Source organism: Sciurus vulgaris (genome assembly GCF_902686455.1).
Source record: "Sciurus vulgaris genome assembly, chromosome: 5".
Lineage (NCBI taxonomy): Eukaryota > Metazoa > Chordata > Mammalia > Rodentia > Sciuridae > Sciurus > Sciurus vulgaris.
Window position 1 is genome coordinate 78,434,655 of NC_136465.1, and position 26,041 is coordinate 78,460,695.

Consider the following 26,041-nt stretch of genomic DNA (forward strand, 5'->3'; position numbering starts at 1 on the left):
TTCTCATATATTACAAGGCTGGGGTAACTCAGTGTTGCCAAAATTATTAATCCCTTGAATTCCCTCATTAAAGTGATTCCCTTTCTTATCCACTTAAAGAAAAATAAGAGGGAGCCTTTTCTGTCAGGAAAAAAAAAAAAAAAAAATTCATCTGGACCTCTGTGGTTCTTTCATATACAATATCTGACATATCATAGAAAAAAATACAGTACTTACCAGGAGATAAGAAAGGACTATTCATAATCAAGGGGAATAAAGCACAAACAAGAAATTCAGATATGCAATGTCCCTTATCTGGGTTACCAAACTGGGACTTTATAACAACTATGTATATGTATTTAACAATTATTTAAACATGGACAAAAGAAGATGTAAAAGTTTAAAATGTCACTAGAAGATCTGAATCTCTAAATCCAAACAAATGGGCATTCTAAAACTTAAAAGCTGAGATTTCCAAAATCGAGAACTCAGTAAATGAAAATGAAATAGAAGATTGAAAGCAAAACTAATACTGATGAACTCAAAGAAAAGTCAGCATAAAAGTATATGAACTGATATAGACAAAGTATGAAAATGCAAATAGGTAAATGGATGAATGAAATGAGATACTCAATAGGAAAATATATGTGGAACTGAAGTTGTAGGGTGAGCATAGAGACTAAATGGAACAAAAATAAATAAACTTGGACCAGAATAAACATAAACAAAATCATACAAAGCTGTAACTTAGTCAAAATGCTGAAAGCAAAGATGAATAGAAAATATTTTTTCTTTGTTTTTTTCAAATTAATTTAAAAATGATTTTTATGTTTACAGACTGCATTTTGATTCTTGTACACAAATGGGGTCAACTTTTCATTTATATGTTTGCACACAATGTAGAGTCACACCATTTGTGTAATCATACATGTACAAAGGGTAATAATGTCTGTCTCAGTCCACTATCTTTCCTTCCTCCACTCCCTCCCTCCCCATTTCCCTCTACACAATCCAAAGTTCCTCCATTCTTCTCTAACCGCCCCCCCCATTATGTATCATCATCCACTTATCAGAGAAAACATTCAGCCTTTGGTTTTTTAGGATTGGCTTATTTCGCTTAACATGATATTCTCCAACTCCCTCCATTTACCTGCAAATGCCATAATTCTATTCTTCTTTATGGCTGAATAGTATTCCATTCTGTATATATACAACAGTTTCTTTATCCATTCATGGATTGAAGGGTATCTAGATTGGTTCCACAGTAACAAAAATGGCATGGTATTGGCACCAAAATAGACAGGTAGGTCAATGGTACAGAATAGAAGACATAGAGATAAACCTACATAAAGTACAGTTATCTCATACTAGACAAAGTTGCCAAAAACATATAATGGAGAAAAGATAGCCTCTTCAACAAATGGTGCTGGGAAAACTGAAAATCCATATGCAATAAAATGAAATTAAACCCCTATCTCTCACCCTGCACGAAACTCAACTCAAGGATCTAGGAATTAGACCTGAGGCCCTCACCAAATAGAAAAAAATGTAGGCCTAAATCTTAATCTTGTTGGCTTAGGACCGGACTTAAGAAGACTTAAGAAGATTCCCAGAGTGCAAGAAATAAAAGCAAGAATCAATAAGTGGGATGAATTCGAACTGAAAAACTTTTTCTCAGCTAGAAAGGAATCAATAAGGAGAGCTCACAGAGTGGGAGAAAATCTTTTCCACATGAACTTCAGATACAGCACTAATCTCCAAAATTTATAAGGAACTTGAAAAACTTCACACCAAAAATACAAAGAACCCAAACAATAAATGGGCTAAGGAACCAGGAAGACACTTCACAAAAGATATGCAGGTGATCAACAAATACATGAAAAAGTGCTCATCATCTCTAGTGATTAGAGAAATGCAAATCCAAACTGTCCTAAGATTTCACCTCACTTCAATTAGAATGGCTGTTATCAAGAACACAAGCAATAAGTGTTGGCGTGGATGTGGGAAATAAGGCACACTCATACATTGCTGGTGAGGTTGCAAAATGGTGCAGCCACTCTCAAAAGCAGTATGGAGATTCCTCAGAAAACTTGGAATGGACCCATCATTTGACCCAGCTGTCCCACTTCTTGATTTATACCTAAAGGACTTAAAATGAGCATACTACAGTAAGAGAAAATCTTAATAGTAGCCAGAGGAGGTGAAAAACAATAATAAACTAAGAAGCTAACTCCTTAGTAGAAATACTAGAAGTCAGAATTTAATAGTATTTCTCTTGAACATGACAAAACTCATTGCCAGGGCAAGTGCTGAGGGGTGATATTGGCCAAAATATATTGCTATATTGTGTACACATATGAATTTGTAATTGTGTACATATATGAATTGTATGCACATATGAATGTGTGTGTGTGTGTGAGAGAGAGAGAGAGAGAGAGAGAATGAGAGAAAGAGAGAGACTTGAATTTTCTGATGTATTGGGCATATTGTATATGAGAAAGTTTTCAAATATGACATCAATTTGGTTATTTTAGCTCTTTGATATGATTTCAGACTTTCAAGATCCTTCACCCATATTACTTGAGTATTAAACTATTACCATATTTGTTGTCTCCCCCTTCTCCCTCCAACCTCCCATCCTTAATTTCTACCTTTTGAAATTTTATATTTCTGTTTGAGGAATTTGGAAGGTTGTCAAAGTTCTCTGAGAACTGATTGAAGTTATTTTCCTTCAGAAAATATTGGTATTGTTAGTAGTCAGGATATTATTAACCTTGAACTACTTCAAATAAATTATTTGACTGCCATACTTTTGGACTTCACTGTTAGCCAGACTTGGGCTGTAAATATAAATGAGAACTTATCTGTGGGTAAAAATGTTTCATGGGAGACTTTCTTATTTCTTGTATGAACTTGTAATATTTGGGGGATCTCAATTTTAGAAAGAGAACTTGCATTTCCCTCTCAGGTTAGGTGACCCTGAAGCTTTGTGTTTCCCAGCTCCATAACAACATCAAAACAGAAACTAACTGTCCCATGGTTTATTATAAGCTCTCAGAATAAAAGCTAGTTTCTATGATTGCTTTTCTGTTGTGATTTCCATTTTCATTTAATTCTCTATTCAATACATTTTTACCTGCCTGCTGGTTTAGCAATGCTTTCCCCAAGTTGCAATATATTATGCAACAACATTTAAATCATTTTCTGTTATATTCAGTGCTAATGTCCAGCTATCTTTCCCTCTGTTCTTAGTTCCATAGACTCTGTGAGTTATAAACAGAAAGTTATCAGATGCCAGCATAGTTGGGCTCTGGTGAGGATCTCCTGCAGGTTGTAGACTCAAATTCTCCTTGTATCCTCTTGTTATGTAAAGAAGATTAGAGAGGTTTCTGAGGTCTTTTATTAAAAGCATTAATCCTACTCACCAGGGCTTAACCCTTATGACTCAAATTACCTTCCAAAGCCCTACCTTCTATTACAATTTGGGGGGTTAGGATTTCAAATATGAAGTTCAGAGGTACACAAACATTCAGTCTACCCTTGGCCCCTGAAATCCTTCTCACATGCAGAATACACTCATTCCATTCCAACAACCCGAAAAGTCTTTACTCCTTCCAGCACCAACTCTAAAATCTAAAGCCTAAAGTCTCATCTAAATATTATCCAAATATTTAATAGTTATCCAAATGTTGCCTGTCCCAGCTGTGAACTTGTGACATACAACAAATTATGTGCTTTCTAAGTGCAAGGGTTGGACTGGCACTGGATAGACTTTGCCATCCCAAAAGGGGAAAATGTGGAAGAAGAAAGGATAATGGGCTCCAAGTAAGCCTAGCTAGGCAAATTCCATGAGATCTTAAGTTTTAAAAATAATGTTTTTGGCTTTCTGCTCGGCCCTCCAGGACCACTGGAGCAGCAGTCCTGCCTTCTTGACTGACTAGGGTGGCAACATCTCCCCCACAGCTGGGCATAGCACTGCTTATCCCACGGCTCTCTGCTGAGGCTCCACCCATGTGTCAGTCTCCTGTGGTAGTGGGGTTGCACCACCAAGATTTATAGGGCTACCTTTGCCTCACCACTTCCCTGGATCAGTTCCATTCTTTTTAATGGAGGCTAAGCCCAGCTCCATCTTGTGCAGTCTCAGCATGGTGGAGGCAGTCTTGATGATCTCTGAATTGCCTTTTTTTGTCTTGCAGAATACAGGATGTTTACAGCTGCAGAATAGTTCTGTAGTCTTGTCCTGGAAATCCTTGTCCTGGAGATCCTAGAGGGTCTGTGTTCTTCCCGTGTTTGTCCCATTGTTTGTTTCCTTTAACTAGATGGCATTGTTCCTGCCCATGCAATCCCTTCTCTAGTCCTGTTTTGTGTTGAGATGGTTGATTGAGTCTACCCAATCCTCTGCATGCAGATGTATGTGTTCAGGGCTGAACAGTTTTCTGTGTAGCCTTTAAAGCTTGAGCCATAGACAACGCAGGTTCCATTCTGCATTTCCACCACTGTTAATCTGGATTAGAGAGAATTACACATGATATTCATAACTTCATTAATGCAGGAATATAAAAAAGCAATACTTATAAGAACTCAGGAGAGTTTAGTATCATGCTTGACCTTCCTAATTCACAGATATACAAAATATAGCCATCTCAGAAAATAAAAGCCTCATATTTTAAATTATGAGCCACTGGCTTTTTTTTTCATACCTTCAAAATCAGATGATTCAGAAGTCTTAAATTCTCGTCATGTATGTACCTGAGGAAAATAAAAGCTTCAAAATGTTTACTTAAAAATTAATATTTAGATAAGAAATAAATTTGGAACTTAGAATTCAATAGCTGCAATGTTTTGTACAAAAAAAAACACATCTTCAGATAGAGTTGACTGTAACATTTTCCGGTTCTACATGTGCAGATACAGTCAACCACAGATAAAAAATACTTCAGAAAAAAAATTGTACTTTTTGTCATAATTCTCTTAAACACATAGAATAACAACTGCTTACACAACATTTACATTCTATTAAGTATTATATGTAACATAAAGATGATTAAAGTACAGAGTTGTTCATAGGTTATATGCAAATAATATGCCATTTAATATAAGGGACTTGAGCATCCTTATATTTCAATATGCATAGGGGAGTAGGCTTTGGAACCAAATATTCTCCTAAGGATACCATAGGAGGACTATATATGCATTAGATGTTAAAGAAATGAAAATAAATCATAAAATTCTGAAACATATACATACAAGCATGTGTGCGTGTGTGTATTAGGCATTCTATGCAGAGATGGCTAAATCTATATATGTATTTTATTCTGGTCTCTTTAGTGTTTTGGAAGTTATATGATTAATATACTTAGTGATTTTTTTTCTTCCAAGAACAGGTCAGAAATTGAATATTCAAGAAAGGGGTTTATGTCACTTCAATGGGAAATTGACAAACCAAAGGGAAAGATGGTGGTCTGACATTATCTGTATTTAAAGGACAAGGAAATGAGCTCTATTCATATGGAAACAATCGGATACCATAGAGAAAGCAAGATTGGAGTTTTTAGTAACTACTGTTAATGAGTGTCCATCTAAGCACAATAGATCTTCATTCTTAATTTTTAAAATTTTGACTTTATAATTGTGCATATTTCTGGAGTACAACTTGATGTTCTAATGCATATTGATTAAATAAGGGTAGTTAACTTGTCATTTCTGGCATTTCACAGCACAGCAGGGTGACTAGTTAACCATCAGGTATTTTATATTTCAGAATTAGCTAGAAGAGTGTCTTTTGAACGTTCTCACCACAGAGAAATGAATAGTGCCCGTTCTCTCTGATTTCACTTTCTTCAAATGTTCTTTTGATTTCTGTGCCTGTTTTCCCATATCATTCTTATCACTCTTTTGGCAGAGTACTGATCACACTGTAGTATGCTTATTTTTTGATAACTACATTTCCTTTTTTGTTTGCTTGTTTGTTTTTCAGTGCTGGGGATGGAGCCCAGGGCCTCTCAAATGCTGGACAAGAGCTCTACCACAGCTACACCGCCAGCCCCCTTTTAACTATATGTTTGACTGCAGTCTGAAGCTCTTGAGGGAGTTATGTCCTATTCAACTCTGCAATTACCTCTGTGGACATTTGCTGGGCATTTACAGGGACTCAAAAATATTTACTATATGAATGATCACAGATCAGAAAATACTGGGATAATATGATACACAAGCTTAATAGTATTTTTGAAGAAAAATGTTTTGCTAAAAAAATATCTCAGGTCATGCAGAAATTAGTCCATCCTACATCAGTTCTAAGGTATTCTTGGGGTCTTCAGGTCAGAAATATAAAATGTGATATGAAGGTAGGTAGTTCCTGTTACAATGAATACAACAGAAAACTTGAAAAGAACACATGACAGTAAAGGGTTATTCACCAACCACTGCCAATTAACCATTAAAGTAGCAAAGCAAATTAAAAAACAATGAAAAGACCACTGTTTTACTCATTCAATGGTAACTCTTGTGATAGGGTCAGAAATGTGTATGTCTGAACTCCTGCTGCAACAGTGATGTGTTTTAGAGCTTAAGTGAGTTATTACACACTCTAAAATTCTGTTCTTTATTTGTAAAATCAGGCTAAAATAAGACTTGTTATGTAGGACTTTTAAAAGTACTTAATCAGGAGATACATATAAAATGCTTAAAATTGTGTCTGAAAGACATAAAACACCTAATTAATCTAACATTAACATTGATATTATGATTATTTTTATTGTTTATGTGTTGGGACTAATGACACGTTAACTAACTCAGGCTGACTTCTTACCCCCTGGCGGGTAAGCAAGATAAAGACCTCAAACGTGGTTTCAAAGGTTAATGACGATAAATCAGACCACCGTCAGGGATTGGTTAACAACAGTTCCATGAACGTGATCAGCTCCTGCTTGCCATATAGTTCTATGGGACTCTCGCCTGTGTGAACCCCCTGTGCCTTGCTGACCTTTAAGCTGATTGGTTCCTGCCTAGCCTTCGCCCTACATAAAAACTGTGTGACTTCCTCAATAAATGAGTTCCTGCTGTGACTGGTCTCCCTGACGCATCTGATTGTCCTCCGCCCAGAGGGCTGGGTGCGGGCGGTCAGTTGGCTCTACCTTTCCCAGTCTGGCCTTACTAGGGAGTGTCCCCTTCCCTTGTCGCTGGTTGAGAAGAGCAAGGGGGCTAAAGACACTGACATTTATGGAAGAATTGAATATTCAAATAACTAAAATATAAATAAATAATTTCAACTATTTATAGTCTAGAAAACTTCTACTTCATTTGTGATTTTATGAGACCAAAGGAGAAAGTAGTAGTATTAAAATATTTAGATTTTATTCCTGATCTTTGTGCCAGAATAAGTAAATTACTGAACAGTAAATATGATAGGCCAGATCCTCCAAATAATAGAAATGGCCTTTTTCTGAGAGTTACTTTAGCATTCATTCAAAGGATAAAAACTATATTCATAAGCTAAATGAATGTTAAATTATTGTCATTTAGTCCAGGTGTGTAGAGTTGGTCTATGCTATCAGATGGTTAAAAGAGCAGGCTATAAAAAAAGATTATTTAAGATACTCTAGTCTGTAAATGTCGAAGCAACTATATTTCATTGGACATAGAACTGAAGAGGAAAGAGCTGAGTAAATAAAACAACCCAGACATACAGAAGTCCTTCCTAGAGTATTCAGCAGAGTACTAATTAAGGCATGTGTGCAAGAAAAATATTCAAAGATGGAGAAAGAACTATCTAGAAAGATTTAGAGGAAACAGTATGGAGTGCATATATAGGGTCTGAAACTAAGGCTATTTTATCCAGCAATTTGACCTTGTATTTCACATAGAGTTGAGTAGATGACTTAGAAGAGTACTACTTTAGAGTGGGAATAATAAACTAGGCTGAATGTCCTTATTAGTAATATTTAAAAGAAAGATCAAAACAGATCAAGTGGTTTATAAGTAAGGTACTTGATAAAGGCAAGTACCTTTGCACCTAGAATATTTTTTAGTGATAAAAATATGCAACATAAAAGGAACTCCAATTCACAATGTATAAAATTCCACAAAAAAGTACCTGGCAAGCAAAGGAACAGAACAATTAACCTTCATGAGAAGGAAAATCAATCAATCAAAATGAATCCAGAATTATCACAGATGTTAGAGGGAGCAAAAATATTAAAACAACTAATATGACTGCACTCCACATTTTAGAAATTCAAGTCCATACAGGGAGAGTATTAAAGACTTCTACCAAATCACACTTCTAGATATGAAAACTTCAATGTCTGAGATGCAATATATATTTATAGGATTAATGAAACATTAGGCTTTACAGAAGAAAGGATTAGTGAACTTTCATGATCATGGAATCTATCCAAAAGCACAAAGAAAAGTAAAAATATGAATAGAAAATCAGTGAACTTTACCACAATTTCAACAGGCTTAATGTACCTGAACTTGGCTGGCTTGAAGAAGACAAAGAAACGGGGGAGAGAAAAACATTTGAAGATATAATTACATTTCATTTTCTAATTTTAGTGAAATTTATAAACCCTTCTAAGAGTCTCAAGAAACCACATGCATAAGAAATATCAAGAAAATGAAAACAAGGTTTATTTGCACATTTTTCAAACCCAATGATAAAGAAAAGTGATTAAGTGGTCACAGGGAGGAAAAAGACATATACTCTTGAACAAAGATAAATATGAGAACAGATTTCTTAGACAAAAGACATGAGGAGAAACTTACTGAAATTACCAAAAACAAGCAACAACAAAAAACATAAATTCATATGTATGTAAAGAATAAAAATATCTCTCAAAAATTAAGATGAAATAAAAACATTTTCAGAATAAAAGCTGAAATAATTTATCAATAGGAAAAGAACATCTTCAAGTAATGTTACAAAAATCCTCAATGTAGGAGGAATATTACAGTAGATGGAAGTTATGTTCTATGAAAATGAGTAAAGAAATTGTGACAAGTATAAACATAATTTGTATAATTTTTTCCTGTTACTTAAGGCACTTATAATTGATGTGTTAAATAAAATTAACACAGTGTGAGACTTAGGGCATTCATACAGGTAAATTTATAACTAAAATAGCTCATGGTTTGGAAGAGAGAAATGGAAAGGTAATATTGAAAAAATTTTATACTATGCATGAAGTGATAGAATATCAGTTGATAAGTTACAGATATATGCAATAAATTCCAGAGCAAATTAAAATAACAACAAAGATATACCCAATAAGGCAAAACAAGAAGTAAATGTTACCATAAATTAAAATATGCTTAATAAAGCTCAAAAAGAGAAAAACAGGAATAAAAAACCAACAAAACCAAAAAAAGCAAATAGCAAGATTACTTAACCATTGAATGTAAATGGAGAAAACATCCCAACTAAAAAGCATGACTGGATGAAAAAGTAAAATTCAACTGTAGTCTGTCCAAAGGAAACACACTTTTAAATAAGGACCCATACAGATTAAAAGATATATGCTACATTAACCCTATAAAAAAATCTATAATGACTATATTTATATGATACTAAGTAGAATTTCAAAGCACAAAATATTATTAGCTCAAGAGTTCACTACATCATGATAAAGTTTTAAATTCAGGAAAGAGTACACAAAAACTAAACCTTTATGCACCTAACAACAGAGCTTCAAAATACATCAGGCAAACAAAGCATTTGAAATGCAAGGAAATATAAGTAACAATCTTTATAGTTCAGTGTTTTAATACTTCCTTTTTAATAATTGCTACCTTTATCAAAAATAGTCAAACAAAACTTTCTATTTGAAAACCAGAAAAGATATAGAAGACTTGAGCAACATGCTAAATCATCTTGAATTAATTGTAACTTATAGAGCATTCTACTCTAACATGGCACAGTATACCTGTTCAAATACACATGGAGCATTTCAAAACAGATTATAATCTAGTTCTTAAAATTGATCTCAACAAATTTAAGAGGTTTCAAGTCATACTAAATTAATCAAGATGGGATTTAATTAGAAATTAGCACCAGAAAGAGCTCTGGAAATTTTCCAAAATATTAGAAACTAATCCATGAATTGAAGACAAGTATAGAAAGAGACTTAGAAATGATTTTGAATTGAACAGAACCAAAAACAAAATATCAAAATGTTCAAGGACATTACCAAATGATCTCACACATTAATGGCATGGCAAAAAAAAAAAATCTTTTTATTAGAAAAGAAGAAGATTTTCAAATGAACACCTCAGCTTTCACTCTGAAAAATCAGAAAATGGGAAGCAAATTTAACATAAAATAAGAAGATAATAAATAACAAATATTGGACCAGAAATCACTGAAAGAAAATTTGAAATTATGACAAACACAGAAACTGGCTCTTAACATCATTAGTGATTAGGACACTGCAAGTTAAAACCACAGTGAGATGCCAATTCATACTTATTAGAATGTCTAAAATCTAAAAAAGACTGATCATAACAAGTGTTGACTGTAATGTGGAGCAACTAGAACACTCACATGCTGCTAGAGGGAATATGAAATTTGTAAAATTTCCTAGCAACTTTGATAATAGTTTGGCAGTTTCTTAAAAATCTAAGCATAAACCTATTATATGATCCATCTGTTTTACTCTTAAATATTTGTATAAGAGAAAGGAAAAAAAATTTTTTTAATGTATTTTTATGTGGTACTGAGGATTGAACCCAGTGCTTCAAACATGTTAGGCAAGTGCTCTTCCACTGAGTTACAACCCCAGTCTAGAAAGTTTATTTTCATGGAAACAGTTGTACACAAATTTTCACAGCGAGTGACTTTATTTGTAACAACTGAGAACTACTTAAATATATTTCAAGAGACAATAGTTGTTCTACATTCAATAAGGAATACCTCTCAGGAATAAAAGAAAATTATTAATGCTATGAAATGCCTAAATCTCAAATAATTATGCCAAGTGAAAAAATCAGACATAAAACCAGTACATATTGTATGACTGCATTTATATAAAATTCTTGTTGTTGCAAACTAGTCTACAGTGAGATAAAACAGATTTGTTTCTTAGGAACAGAAGGAGGTATATGGAAAATAACACAAAGAAAGTGTGACAGAGGTTCGAAAGAAAGTTTTGCAGGTGATGGATATGTTAATTATTTTTATTTTATTAATGGTTTCATGAGTGCATCAAATTGTACACTTTGTATAAGTACAGTTTATTACACATCAATTACATTACAGCAAATTTAGTAATAAATTCCAAAAGAAAATGTAATACTTAACCTCTTAACACCTCTACTTCAGTCTCCTATCTGTAAAGTGGATGTAATATTAGATCTATCTTTCACAGCATTTACCACATAGTAAGCAAAATATATTTCTCATAATTATTCATATTGGCCACTCAATAATATTCTTTTCTAAATTTAGGGTCTAAGTATTTTTTTCTAAATAAATGAGAAAATAGGAATGCTTGGGTTTGTGAAAAAATGTGATAGATGAGTGATCAAAAGGATACATTAGGAACAAATCCACAACTAGGATCCTGTTGTGGGGAGAGAGGGGACAGTGGAGAATATTGGGGAGTGAAATTGATCAAATTGTGTTTTCTGTGTGTGCTCATATGCCATAACAAAATTCACCATTCTGTATCATTGAGATTCATCTATTAAAAAGAGGAAAAAAGAAAAAGAAATCTATTGGACCTGAGACTTACTGGTTGGGCAAGAGAATGGAGCCATCCTCCCACTGCCAGGATCCATTTGTTGGAATGTGTATTAGTCCCATCCAATGATATGACTTCACCAATTTGAAGAAATCCTGTTTGAAGCGACAAAGTGCAAATAAAATCAGTGCTCAGAATGTTATTAAGTACGAGGTCATACTCAATCATTTCTTCTCACACTTGGGGGAAAATGCATTTTGTTCCCTAACATAATTCCAATTTAAGCAAGACATACATAATATCTGAGGTTTCTGTGCTTTCTTAATTTTAAGGCAGAAAGATTCTGAGGGGGTATTAGAATATCTGTTTTAGTGCATCTTTTATGTTCTAGGCTCATGATTATTTCATGCATTAAGTTTAAATAAAAGAAGGGGGATTAAAACAAATACCAACCTGTTCCACTCTACTGTATATCTTCAGAAGGCTGGAATTTTGAGACATACAAGAAGCTTGACTCTGGTACCAGTTTTTGCTCTCATTAAAAAATTGGTAGCAGGTGTTTCTATAACATAACCAATTTTTAGGGCATGGGCCACAGTAACCTTCTAGAAAGAGAATATATTATTAATTCTACACATATCTAGATAATATAGCAGATTATATCTAAAAAAAAGTCAAATGACTTTTTCATTCCAACTCCAAAGTTAGAAAACAATTAAACTATTATAGTCATAGACAAAGTATTTCTACACATTCATAGGAAGGAGATACCCAATGTAAGAATTTTCTACTCCACTGTTTCAACAAAATAAAGTTACAGTGAAATATGGACAAGAATCAACTACTTCCTTCCCCACTTTAAATGCCACTGGATAATATCCTGTAATATGTTTAGATGTACTCAATTTATTCTTCAAAATATTTTTAAAAATTCACTTACCATTTGGCAGAATTGGAGCTTCTTGGTTGAGAAATGCTAGGAAAATAATCATAATTGTTTTAAAAATTTGTACTCAGTAATTGGTAAATTTCTAGACTAACAGCAAAAACACATTGAAGACACTTATTCGGTATTATTAGTTTATGTTTCTGTGCTACTGAATACAAATCAAAATAATGCATTACAATTGCTTGATAGACAACATTCCAATCTTTTTTTCTATTATGACTTACAGTTTACAAATACGACAGTCCATATGGCCACCATAACAATGAAACGAATCGCCATCCCAATGGCAATGAAACGACCAAGAAAAAATGGAGATGCTGTCAAAGAAAAGAGAGAGATCAGAAGAGAAATGAAGGATAAAGGGCACAGTTATCTTTGTGGTTAGTATTAATGGTATTGTGCTTTTAATGAGGGAATACCTCAAGTGTTTATTCTGCTTTTTCTCAGAAGAGGTAATATAAGGACTTTGTAAATGATTAAGAAACAAAAGCCCAAAAATGTAATATTCCCTCCCATAATTCTTTACAAGTACTTTAGTCATCTTCTAGTGTAAATCACACTTACTGTTTTTATTTTCTTTGAGGACACAATAATAAAAACAGACAGTTCTTTCAACCATGTATTAAAAATAAGTATTTTCAAGCCATGTTTTAAATATATATATTTAAGAAATCATACAAAATATTCTGACACTTATTAAAATATTCTGATGATTATACCATATCATGACTTATAAGGATGCTTAAATTGTGAAAGTTGCATTACATTTTATTGTTATCTGAGCAAAATCTAATTATTGGATAAATTATTAGTTTTTGCTTTTAGAAATAGTGATACATTTCAGTTACACCTGTGCATATTTTTCAGTTCTCTAGAAGAAATCCCTGCTATAGTAATTACTGAGTCAAAGGGTGTGTATATGTTAAGTTTCTGTAATGATTGAAAATTTCAGCTCAAAAGATTATACCAATATACATAATAACAAAAATAAATGTAAAAACCTATTTATACTTCATCGTCCTGTTTCATTGACATCTTCCTCAGTAGTAAATGTTATTGGCATGTTTTAATGTATACATTTGATAGATAATATTTTTATATTTATATTTTAATTTTATATTTCCTCTTGTGAATAAGGTTGAACATCTCTTATTTCTCTGAGCCTTTTCTTGTTTCTACAAAGTCACTGTTTATTCCTTATAAGTTGGGAATATGACACCATTTCTTGAAATATGTTTTGCAAATATATGGCTTAGACATTATTTCTCTTTTAACTCTCTTTATAATAACTTTGAAAGGCTGAAATGGTTAATTTACCTCTGGTTGACTTACAAACTTCCCTTTATGACTTATGCTTGTTTAATATGAATAAAATGTGTTTATTATTCTGAATTTATAAAACTAATTACATCCATGTTCCATCATAATGGTATATGGTTTCTATTTTTATTTGGTTCATTTGACTTGTGTGTGTGTGTGTGTGTGTGTAAAATACATTTGGTAAAAACTCAAATTTACAGGAGGTTTTTTCTTTTCCAGATGTGTACTGAATTTTTCTAGCACTAATTATTGAATAAATTAATGTTCCTTCACTGATGTGAAATGCCACTATCAGCATATAACCTATCCCTACATGTGCTTGCATTTATTTCTATATACTCTAATCAGTTTGCTCATTCACATATGTACAATTTATCTACCTTTATGAAATGCTTGAATACTCAATAGTGTCTACAATATTATAGTACATTTAATTTTCAGACTATTTGCCTATTGTAATTTAATTTTGCCTTAAAACTTTAAAATGAGTGTTTAAATAACATAACACTTTGAAATACAGAGCTTTGTCCTCCAACAGAATCACATTAAATGTACAGATGTATAGAGATAATTTAGGTCTGCAAAAATGTTGCCTTTTATCCTTGAATGCTTTATATTTTATGTTATTCAGTAGAAATTTTAATTAGCAAATTTATTTCTAGACTTGTTAGCAAAAAGTTTTGGATCATAACATATGACCTGCACAGTTTCCTTGTATTTATAGTTAGGAAGACAACTGACTTTTAAATATTAACTTTCAATCAAATCTTAATATCAATTTTTAACTGTTTTTGATACTAAAGACCTGTACATTTATGAGTTTTAAAATATTTTAAATCACATATTTTGTAATTATATTAATTTTGCATTTTAATTCTGGTTTTATAGAAATTTTATATTCTTTTCTTGCTTAGTCACTTCATCAAAACTATATAATAAGCAACAGTAATAATAGTAAATATATTCATCTTTTTCTAACTATAATAAAAATGCTTTTAACATTAAGTGTAATGATTTATATATGTAATATATGTGTGTATGTGTGTATATCAAGAGCAGTATTTACATTTTTGAGATTTTTCAAATTAAGTTCTTTTTAGTTAAGAATTCACATTGATTTTTATTCAATGACATTTCACATTATGCACATGATCTTGTGATCTTTCTTCTTTGATTATTACATATAGCTCATTTACATGCCTATAACTAACTCATAGTCATGTTATTTGTTAATAATTTCTTATTGTTAACAATTGTAATCAAAATCTTGAAGTGAAGGTGGTCTCTTGGTTTTCCTTTTCTATAAGCTGCCTCAAGTGCTAATGTCAATAATATTTTGGATTGGAAATAGACATTTGAGTACACATATTTTCAACTGCTCTCAGAAACATTCCAAAAATAATGACCAAGTTATTGCTTCTAAATGTTTAAGAACATAACTCAGACGAATTTAAAATGTTTTTCTCTTTTGTTTTCTCTTTTTGTCTATTCCTCCTGACAGTTAGTTGCTTACTTTACATTTAAATTTATAGATAATCTTCTGTTTAATTGTCATAATTGTGATAAATAAGTTCATCATTTTAGGGCATGAAAAGGTCCTAAACAGTATTTTCTCCTAATTTTATTATATATTTCAATAATCTGTTAAAGTAAATGCCATGTCTGCTTCTACAATGAAGGTAAAATAAATTGAATGATTGTCAGTGATTTAAGTCATATTGTTTCCATGACTCATCTCAGTACAATAAGAGAGGACAAATGGAATACAGGACTTACGTTTTTGTCTATATGTGCATGCTATTAGTGTAGATCTTTGCTTTTGACATCTTTTAGAAGTATCATGTTTTCTCAGTCCAAAGTTATAATTGTGGCATTCACTCATCTCTGGAGAAAAACAGTTCAAACCAATATAAGCCATAGCCTTTCTATCACTTGAGGTACTTCAAATTAAACTCATCATTGCCATGAATATACTTCCCACAGACATCATTTTAAAAGTACAACATGAATTTACTTTTGCTTTACATTACTTCATTATTATGATGTTTATGTTTGTTATATATATCACATTATTTTATTATTCCATAGCAAAGTATTCTTAGTAAGACCTTATATACTTTAAAATGAATTAATTTATAATATATAATGAAATCTAACATTAAAAAAAAACTATAGACACTTATTTACACTATAGATCCAGATTTACTAACTTGATAATTTTACATAGCATTTAACTTTTGCATCCCAGTTTCCTAACTTGCAAAAGAAGAAAGCAGAGAGAAAAGACATCAACACAATCTATTAGAGATCTTTAAAAAATAAAATATGATGAATTTAGTGTCAATAATGTCAATCACATGAAAACATTTAGTAAATAATAGTATGATTTCCTTTATAATGCAGATTAAACAGATAGGGTGTAAAGTTTTAGGATAAAGACAAAGAATCTTGCCTCTGAACAACAACAACAAAAAATGCTTTCTTTTTGAACTATTAATCACTTACTGAATACTTAAAAGCTTTTTCTAAATGAAATGATAATACTAATAGCCTTTTTTTGGTTCCAGGGATTGAACCCAGGATATCTTAATCACTGATCCACGTGCCCAACCATTTATTTTTATTTTTATTTTGAGACAGGGTCTCCCTGAGTTGCTTAGGGCCTTGCTAAGTTGCTGGGGTTTGCCCAGAACTTGTAATCCTTAAGCCTCCTGAGTTGCTGGGGTGACAGGTGTACCCAATCACACCCAGTTTACTAATTGTCTTTATAACTAAAATTAAATGTAAATATTGTTTGTGCATATATAATTCACTGATTAAACCTGAAGAGAAGAAAGTAATTATTTTATGGATGAAATAATTACAGATTGCAGAAATCATATGGATTCTTTAACATAATGTTACCAACTAGAAATAATTTATGAATTGATGATACTTTCAGAATAAAATGTACTTTCAAATTATATATTGATTTGAATATTACAAAACCCCACTGAGATAAATATGGCACATTTTATTTCTGTATTTGTGGGGACAGGATCACATAGAGGCTTCATTGCCCCCATCTCAAAACTGAAGAGTGGTTTGAGGAAAATCCATTTCTTCTAACTGCAATGTGATGCTATTCACTGTTTCAAGGTGCCTTCAACTGTGGATGACTTTACTATTGAAAGGCAATGAAATTGGTTTGGGGGGAGGAAATGAAGTTTTTGGAGGCTTGATTTAAAATAAAATCATGAATATCTTAAAAATACACAGAAGCAGAAGTACATATTCATGTGGACAGTAAGTACGTACCCAAGCCCTGATGACACCTCCGATCACGGATCAATCCCATCCTATGATGACAATTGTATGTCGACTGCAGGGACTCCAAACTCAACTCACACAGGATTCCTGAGTGAAATAAAATAGAACATTTATTTTTTTGGTTTCCTTTATATGAGATGAAATATTTTGAGTGGACAAGTGAAATACAGAAAAAATTCCCCTGTTGCATAGCTTACTAAAAAAAAAAAAAAAAAGAGAGAGAGAGAGAGAGAGAGAGAGAATGGAAATAATGATTCAGGTCAAGCCAGGTTAAATTAATATATAAAGTTTTCTAGGTTATAAAATAATGACCAATTAAGTAGTTCAAAGTGTTATAAAATATAATGAATATTATAATTTTCCACATTAAGATATTTCATAAAAATATATCACATCACTGATATTGAATAACAACACAGTTTTCTACTTATAGTTGTTTATTTTATTGATTTCTTTGTAAGATAAACTTATGCAAGATGTATGAATTTTTGTTGGGGGTTTTCCTGTTGCATTTTAATCCAGCTTCTGTCTATTATCATTATCATCATAAATAATAACAAGTTATTATTATCACCATTATCATAGCACAATTTCATATAGTAACATTTTACAGTGTCTAGCACAGCTCCCAGAAAAAACAGCTATTTAACAAATATGCATAGTGTTGATATTTTAAAATTAAGATTTATGCATATTTGATCATAATAGTTGAAAAAAATGAATATGACATGTTTCATCTTGCATGTATAGATGTGTATCACCGAAGGTAGGTGCCTTCCACAAGATTAGAAAACCCATGCAAGAATTCAAATTGAAAAATCCTTCTAATCCTAAATATAATAATTTATTCTTGTAGTTTTGCTTAGACAAGGCTTCTTCTTATAAAAAGTTATTATTTCTGACATTTCAGTTAAGTATATTCTAATTACTAATTGGATACTATAAAAAGAGTGCATTTCAGAAGGGATATGCATTCCTTGCCCTCAGCAATTCTAGTCATTTAAATAATTAGAATTATCTTATAGCTCCGCATTTCTTGAATAATAGTTGTTAGAAACAAATATGCATGTGCATGCACACGCACACACACACACACACACACACACCTGATCAAGAAGGAAGATCCTGGTGCTTGTGGATAAAAGTCTTCTACAGAACTAGAAAATTCTGTGCTCCTAGTTTAGAACTGACAAGAGATATGTCCAGTTAATTCTGATTCCTGAGAAAAGGTATGATAACTATTACTCTGATCTCGTCTTCCTGTGAAGATAATACAAACCACAGCACTTCCTCTTTATCACTACCCAGAAAACTTTGCTAATTTGGAGAATGAAGTATAACCACCCACTGCTGGATAAAGGTTAGGTCTTAACAACATTTTAGGACTTGAAAGTGATTATTGTAGTGATAAGAAGTAGCACAGAATTTTGAAAAACAAATGATGATGTTATATAATCTTTATATCAAGTGTGAAAACCTACATAAAATATGGTTGCAAGAATCCTATGAAGATAAGAAAAGAAATTTAAACTTTGTCACTTCGTGAACAAGCTGCTGAGTTTAAGTGAACTCAAGTGTGCTGCATCAAGTAGACTGAAACCAAAGAGAAATTTTTCACACACACACACACACACAGAAACACACACAGATATGAAAATTATGCATGTGTGTGCTGTTGATTATGAAGCCAAAATGAATAAAAATAAATAATTCCACAATGAGCTGTCATATGTAGCATAAATAATTATCAACTCATGTGTATGTTTGTGGGTGTTTCCCAGTTGCTTCTCTAGTCTTTTCTCCTTTTTCTGTCTAGCCTTAACTCATGAGTTCCTCATTATTCCTAATACCAAATCCCATGTGAGAATAGCAACATAATAAACTGCCTTTGTGTTCCAATTTTTGACCTTATAATTTCTATTTCACTGAAAAATATGATAAACTCACAGTCAAAAGGAGATGAAAGAAACTTGACAACTAATTATAATGCTGTAATTTTACTGGAATGAGAAGTATGTTATATAAAGAAATAGGAAATTTGGATAAAACATGTTTTTAAACACTTATATAGCGAATATGGGAAAATCGGTTGTGACGAATTATCATACAAATGTAAAACATTAGTAATAAGGAAAATCAGGTATCAGTACGTGAAAATCTGTAGTATCTTTGTAATTTTTCTCTAAATTTAAGTCTATATTAAAATACAAAGCTTATTTTTAAAATGAGTATTTGAAATTTCTTTAGAAAAAAATGCACCTGGAGTAGAAGAAACAACAGAAAGAACAGAGAAGACAATAGAAAATACAGACACACACACACACAGAAGCAGCTAGGACACCAGGGTCACTCATATTAATTTTTACTGACTTAAGTACTCATGAAAACAGAACTTCCATCAATAAATCCAGTCATTCTATAAGTACGAAATAATTATTAATCAATAAGCTTCAGCTAACAAAACAATTAGACACTGTAACTATACTATGTATAAAATATATGAGAGAAAATTAGTATAGGCAAAAACTGATTCTGCAAAAGTTTAGTAAAATGGAAAGCTCATTAGCAAGACTTTTTAAGCTTCCTCCATTGTCACCCCACAAAAAACATGACTCATTGATTCCCACTTTTTTTTTTTTTTTTTTTTTTCAGGTTATTGTGAATGGGATGCTTTTCCTAATTTCTGTTTCATCTGCTTCATCATTGGTGTATAGAACATAATTGATTTATGGCTGTTAATTTTATATCCTGCTACTTTGCTGAATTCATTTATGAGTTCAAAAAAGTTTTCTGGTGGAGTCTTTTGGGTCTTCTAAATATAGAAGCATGTCCTGGGCAATTAGGGATAGTTTGAGTCCTTCTTTTCCTATTTGAATCCCTTTAATTTCTTTCTTTTGCCTAATTGCTCTGGGTAGTGTTTCAGGGACTATGTTGAATAGAAGTGGAATGTGCTTAAATTTTCTATGTCCTCCTGATTCAATCTGGGTAGTTCACATGTCTCTAGAAATTTTTCACTGTCTTCAAGATTTTCAATTTTATTGGAGTATAAATATAAAATAGTTTCTGATTATCATCTATAGGAGTATCCATGTTGACATTTTCTTTTTCAGCACAGATTTTAGTAATTTGAATTTTTTCCTTTTTTTTTTTTTTTTTGTTAGCTTGGCTAAGTTTTTATCAATTAAGTTTATTTTTTCAAAGGACCAAGTTTTTATCTCATTAATGTTTTTGAAATTTTTTTTGTTTCAATTTCATTGATTTTGGCTCTGATTTTAATTATTTCCTCTTTTCTACTGCTTTTGGTATTGATTTACTCTTCTTTTTATAGGGCTTTGAGATGTACTCTTTGGTTATTTATTTGTTGACTTTCTATTTTAAAATGAATGAGCTCATGCAATGAACTTTCTTCTTGAAACTGCCTTCACAGTGTCCAAGAGATTCTGATATCTTGTGTTGCTATTCTCATTTACATCTAAGTATTTTATTATTTCACCCCTGATTTCTTCTGCTATCCATTGGTCATTCAGTAGCATATTATTTAGTCTCCAGGTATTAGAGTATCTTCTATTTTTTATTTTATCTTTATTTTCTAATTTAATTTCATTGTGATCTGATAGAATGCAAAATATTATGTTTTTTTTTTTTGTATTTGCTGAGTTGCTTTGTGGCCTAACATATGGTCTATTTTAGAAAGTGATCCATGTGCTACTGAGAAGAAAGTATACTCAGTAATTGATGGATGAAATATTCTATATATGTCTGTTAACTCTAAATTATTAATTGTAATTTTTAGTTCTGTAGTTTCTTTATTTAGTTCTTGTTTGGAAGAAAGATCCAATGATGAGAGGGGTGTGTTCACTCTTGTACGCCAATGATGAATCAGCTGACAGAGAAAATAGGAAAATTATTCCATTCACAATAACCTCAAAAAAAAAAAAAAACAAAAAAAAACCTTGGGAATCAATCTCACACAAAGAGGTGAAAAACCTCTACAATGAAAACTACAAAACACTAAAAAAGGGAATTGAAGAAGACCTTAGAAAATGGAAAGTTCTCCCATGTTTGTGGATAGGGAGAATTAATATTGTCAAAATGGCCATACTACCAAAAGCACTATGCAGAGTAATGGAATTCCTATTAAAATTCCAATAGCATTTTTCATAGAAAAAGTAATCATGAAATTCATTTAGAAAAATAAGAGACCCAGAATAGCCAAAGCAAACATTAGAAAGAAAAATGAAGCAGGAGGCATCACAAAACCAGACCTTAAATTATAGTATGGTGCTATAGTAACAAAAACAGCATAGACTGCTACCAAAACAGACATGAAGACCAATGGGACAGAATAGAAGACACAGAGACAAACTCACATAAATACAGTTATCTCATACTAGACAAAGACACCATAAACATACATTGGAGAAAAGATAATCTCTTCAATAAATGGTGCTGGGAAAACTGGAAGTCCATATGTGGTAGATTGAAATTGAACCCTCTATATCTCACCCAGCACGAAACTCAACTCGAAGTGGATCAAGGACCTAGACGTTAGATCAGAGACCTGTGCCTATTAGAAGAAAGTTTAGGCCCAGCATGCCAATATGTTGGCTTAGGAACTGACTTTCTCAACAAGTCTTCTAAAGCACAAGAAATAAAATCAAGAATCAATAAATGGGATGCATTCAAACAAAAGGCTTCATCACAGTAAAGGAGACACTCAAGAGTATGAAGAGATCCTACAGAATGGGAGAAAATCTTGCCTCCTGCACCTCAGATGGAGCATCAATCTCTAGAATATGTAAAGACTCAAAGAAACCCAATCAAAAAATGGGCAAAAGAACTGAACAGGCACTTCACAGAAGAAATAGAAATGGTCAACAAATGTATGGAAAAAAGCTAAACATCTCTAACAATTAGAGAAATGCAAATTAAACCTACCCTGAGATTCCATTTTACTCCAATTAGTAACAATCTATGTTGCTGAGGATGTAGGGACTGCAAATTGGTGCAACCACTATGGAAAGCAGTATGAAGATTCTTCAGAAAACTTGGAATGGAGCCATCATTTGACACAGTTATCCCATTATACCCAAAGAACTTAAATTCAGCATACAACAGTGATGCAGCCAGATCAATGTTTATAGCAGCTCAATTCTCAATATCTAAGCTATGGAAACAACCTAGGTGCCCTTTACAGATGAATGGATAAAGAAAATGTGGTATGTATACACAATGGAATATTATCAGTCATAAAAAAGAATGACTTTATGACTTTTGCCAGTAAATGGATGGAACTGCAGAAAATCATGCTAACTGAAATAAGCCAATTCAAAAAACCCAAGGTCAAATGTTCTCTCTGCTATGCGGTTGCTAACACACAACAAGGAAGAGGGTAAGAATAGAATTTCAACGAAGTGGACAAAGGGGAATTAAGGGAAGGGAGCAGGATAGGAATAAGAAGGACGGAAGAATGATTCTGACATAACTTTTCTATGTTCATATATGGATACACTACCAGTGAAATTCTACATCATGTGCAACCACAAGAATGTGATCCTAATTAGAATAAGTGATACTCCATGTATGTATAATATGTTAAAATATACTCTCCTGTCCTGTATATCTAAAAAGAGGATTGAAAGAAGAGAAAAATAAACACAATTTAGCATTAGCAGGAAGGAAAAAGATAGCAAAAGAATACTATGCACATAGTAATAATAAAAATGATGATGATAATAAAGATTTCATGAATGGGTCAATACTAATAATATTGGTGATAAAACTGGCAAATTAATTAAAAAACATAATTACTTTTGATATATGTTAATAGTATGTTAAAATTTTATCTTTCACAACTATTCTCTAGAAATTGATGTGAAAAGCATTAGAAGCCAACAAGTTAATTTTTAAAAAATAATCCAGTGGCTAGATCACCAATATCTGAATAAGGGAAGTAACAGAGCTACAGAAGAAATAAAGATAAAATAAAATTAATAATCAAAGCCATAATCTATTACTTTGTAATAACAAAGTAGACAAAACTGTGGTAAAACACTTCAAGAAGAAAGGAAGTTATTAGTACTGAATTTAAATGGCCATAAATATAAGTAAAGATGATTTAGATGACAAGACACACTTTGATAATTTTGTAAATAGTCAAGAAAATGTATGTGAAAAGGAGAAATTGGTAGAAAAATATAATTTTCCAAATTTGATCTAGGTATAAATGGAAAGTTAGAATAATTTTAATAAATTAAGTAGGTTAATTGTGATCTTTCTGAATGTGTAATACAGAGGCCAAATATCTTTACAGAAGAATAATAATAAGTTTTAAAGAAAGAGATCATTCTAATGTCATATAAGCTCTTGTGAGGCTAAGGATATAGTTCAGTCATAGGGGGCATGCTTTCTTATCCTATTAGATATAAATGACATGTTAAAACTATGCTAATTGAAACAAAGTAATCTGAGAGCACAAATATACAAATTAAAAAAGAAAAAGATACAGACAAAAAAAAAGGAAGTCATGTGCACATATGAAAAAAAATATAAGGCAGCTTTTTTGATATAGCAGGAAATGGGATCCTATCCAATTCATGCTGGGAAATTTTAAACCAATGGAAAACCACAAAACTGAATGTCTACCAATATGCGTTACATGCAGAAATTAGCAACTTAAATATACATCTCTGGTGTACGTAAAAAATAAGGAAACGTGAGTTGGTGCCAATTGATAAGATTGGTTAACTATGCATCTGACATATTACATTGTTCAAGATATTGAAATAATATAAAAGATTAAAGTAAAATAAAATAATGAACATTATAAAATTTTTGAGAAAAACTCAAAGATATTCTAAGAAAGGAAATCTCAAAACTCAAAGATATACTAGGAAAGGAAAACAACTATACTATGCAGTGATATATCTAAGTTGGAACAATAAACATTTATTCAACATGTTTTTAATGAATATTATTTACTTGGCATCAAGAATGTTAAAGTAAACGGTCTAGACAAAATGTCCTGCTCTGGTGAAGTCTAGGTTTTAGTTTAGGTGACAGGAAATGAAGTATAGAACAAATTCAAGAATGAGAGACATAAAAAAATTAAAAGCAAGTTGAAGAAAAAAAAGAAAAATGCAATTTTCTGACATTCTTATACTATTTTTTTTTTTCAACTAACTCACATTTTCCTTTTTACTATTGTATCCAGTAAAAATCAAGATGGAAGAAATAGTAGCTGGCATTTTTTTATACTCATATTTTCATAAATCATATTTTTAAATGTGGGCTTTTTGTGAGGAAACCTAAATTATTGCACTTAACTGAAGTTATTTTTATATTTGTGGCTTTAACTGAAAATTGTCTCTTAAAATCAACATGAAGAAAAAGAGGCAGAATAGGGTAGAAACAGAATACTTGAAAATGTCCTACCCATTCCTTAAATAGCAACTGAGAGCCTGAAGGGAAGTTACAAAAATATATCTGCAAAAGAAATTTTGTGAAATAAATACCAAGATGAAGCTGTGCAGAGGAGCTCCTATGAGTCCCTAAACAAAGGTGATGGGAGTATGGAAAGGATTCCCAAAGAGGAAAACTAAGGTGAGTACTGAATGCTGAGTTACATAAAATACACACTACTTGAAAAAAAAAGCTCAAAGAAACTCCAGTCTGTTTCTCAGGGTTGAGTATACACTCACTCTGAAACTGTCATCATGGATTTTCTAAGTATTACTATTGTTTATGATACATGGACTTGTAAAATGCATTACCAAGCTTTTATAAATGGAATAAAACCAACAAAAACAAATTTGTGCAGAAATAATAATTTGACTAGAAACATACATGTATGGGCTTTATGTGGACATATTTATTTGAACACTTACAACTATTGCAGAAGAAAAGTTACAATGCTTTGCAAACAGTCTGAGTTCAGACTACTTGGGAACACTCACCACTACCACAAACCATTTAGAAATTACTTTTCTTAGTTGAGAATGATCACCAAGACCCAATCCAACAGCCTTCTTGGATACTAAACTTCTGGCTGGCTTAAATGGCCTTGTGTGTATAAAGACCTTCCTGTATACCCCACTGGGAGGAGGTGCTGAGGCCACAGTACAAGTTTATGGTGAGAAATGGTGTTCTTGGCAGGATTCTCACTTCAGGCTTTGATGCTAAATATGAATATAGTCAGAGGTGTTTCCTGGACAGTTGCCAAGAAATGAAAACAAAATGTGCACCTGTGAGTAACTGAAAATTTCATAATCTTGACTTTTTTGTAAATGTGATGAAGTGATGAAAGACTCATCAGAAAATGACAAATTAGAAAATTTACATGAGCAATAAAGTAAAAAAAAAGGTACTGGAAAATTAAAAGCTGAGTCTCTGAATATGCTTGGTATATTGAGGCAGAAGTGAAACAATATAAAATACTAAACAACAAAAAAAACTTGAACAAATATTTATTCAGAGTCTCTTATGTATTCAGCAAGGTGTTGTGTCCTGAGCAAGGGAATAGTATTCAGCAAGGTGTTGTGTCCTGAACAAGCGAATATCATGTCAACCAGTACATTGTAATAGGATGAGCCCCAAGCACAGATTTCATAAATATTGAATATATACTTTGGGAGAAAAAATCGGTCACCATCTCCACAACTAATTTCCTCTGGCACACTTACTTGAGTCAGGAATGGTTAATATTTTGGCTGCCTATCAGTCAAAACTTTCTCTAATGCTAAAATTTTAAAATTCAGAGATTTTATGAAGATGTTTTCTTGAACAAAGAAATATTTTCACTATA

At 32.1% G+C, this 26,041-nt stretch overlaps 1 protein-coding gene across 2 annotated transcripts; it reads right to left on the minus strand.

Moving 5' to 3' along the window:
* Positions 1-972: 972 nt before the first annotated feature.
* LOC306661851 (NKG2-D type II integral membrane protein) lies at positions 973-18,481 on the minus strand. 2 transcript variants are annotated; one of them, XM_079141129.1, is made up of 8 exons: positions 18,345-18,481; positions 17,227-17,325; positions 15,706-15,813; positions 12,834-12,926; positions 12,601-12,636; positions 12,114-12,262; positions 11,712-11,815; positions 973-4,483 (listed from the first exon to the last, which is right to left on the minus strand). In XM_079141129.1, the coding sequence occupies exons 2-8, from the start codon at positions 17,264-17,266 to the stop codon at positions 4,366-4,368; spliced, it is 648 nt and encodes a 215-aa protein (XP_078997255.1). In that variant the 5' UTR covers positions 17,267-17,325; positions 18,345-18,481; the 3' UTR covers positions 973-4,365. The 2 variants fall into 2 exon arrangements, with proteins under 2 accessions (XP_078997255.1, XP_078997254.1); XM_079141128.1 differs by having other exon boundaries at positions 974-4,483; positions 12,114-12,265.
* Positions 18,482-26,041: the final 7,560 nt, after the last annotated feature.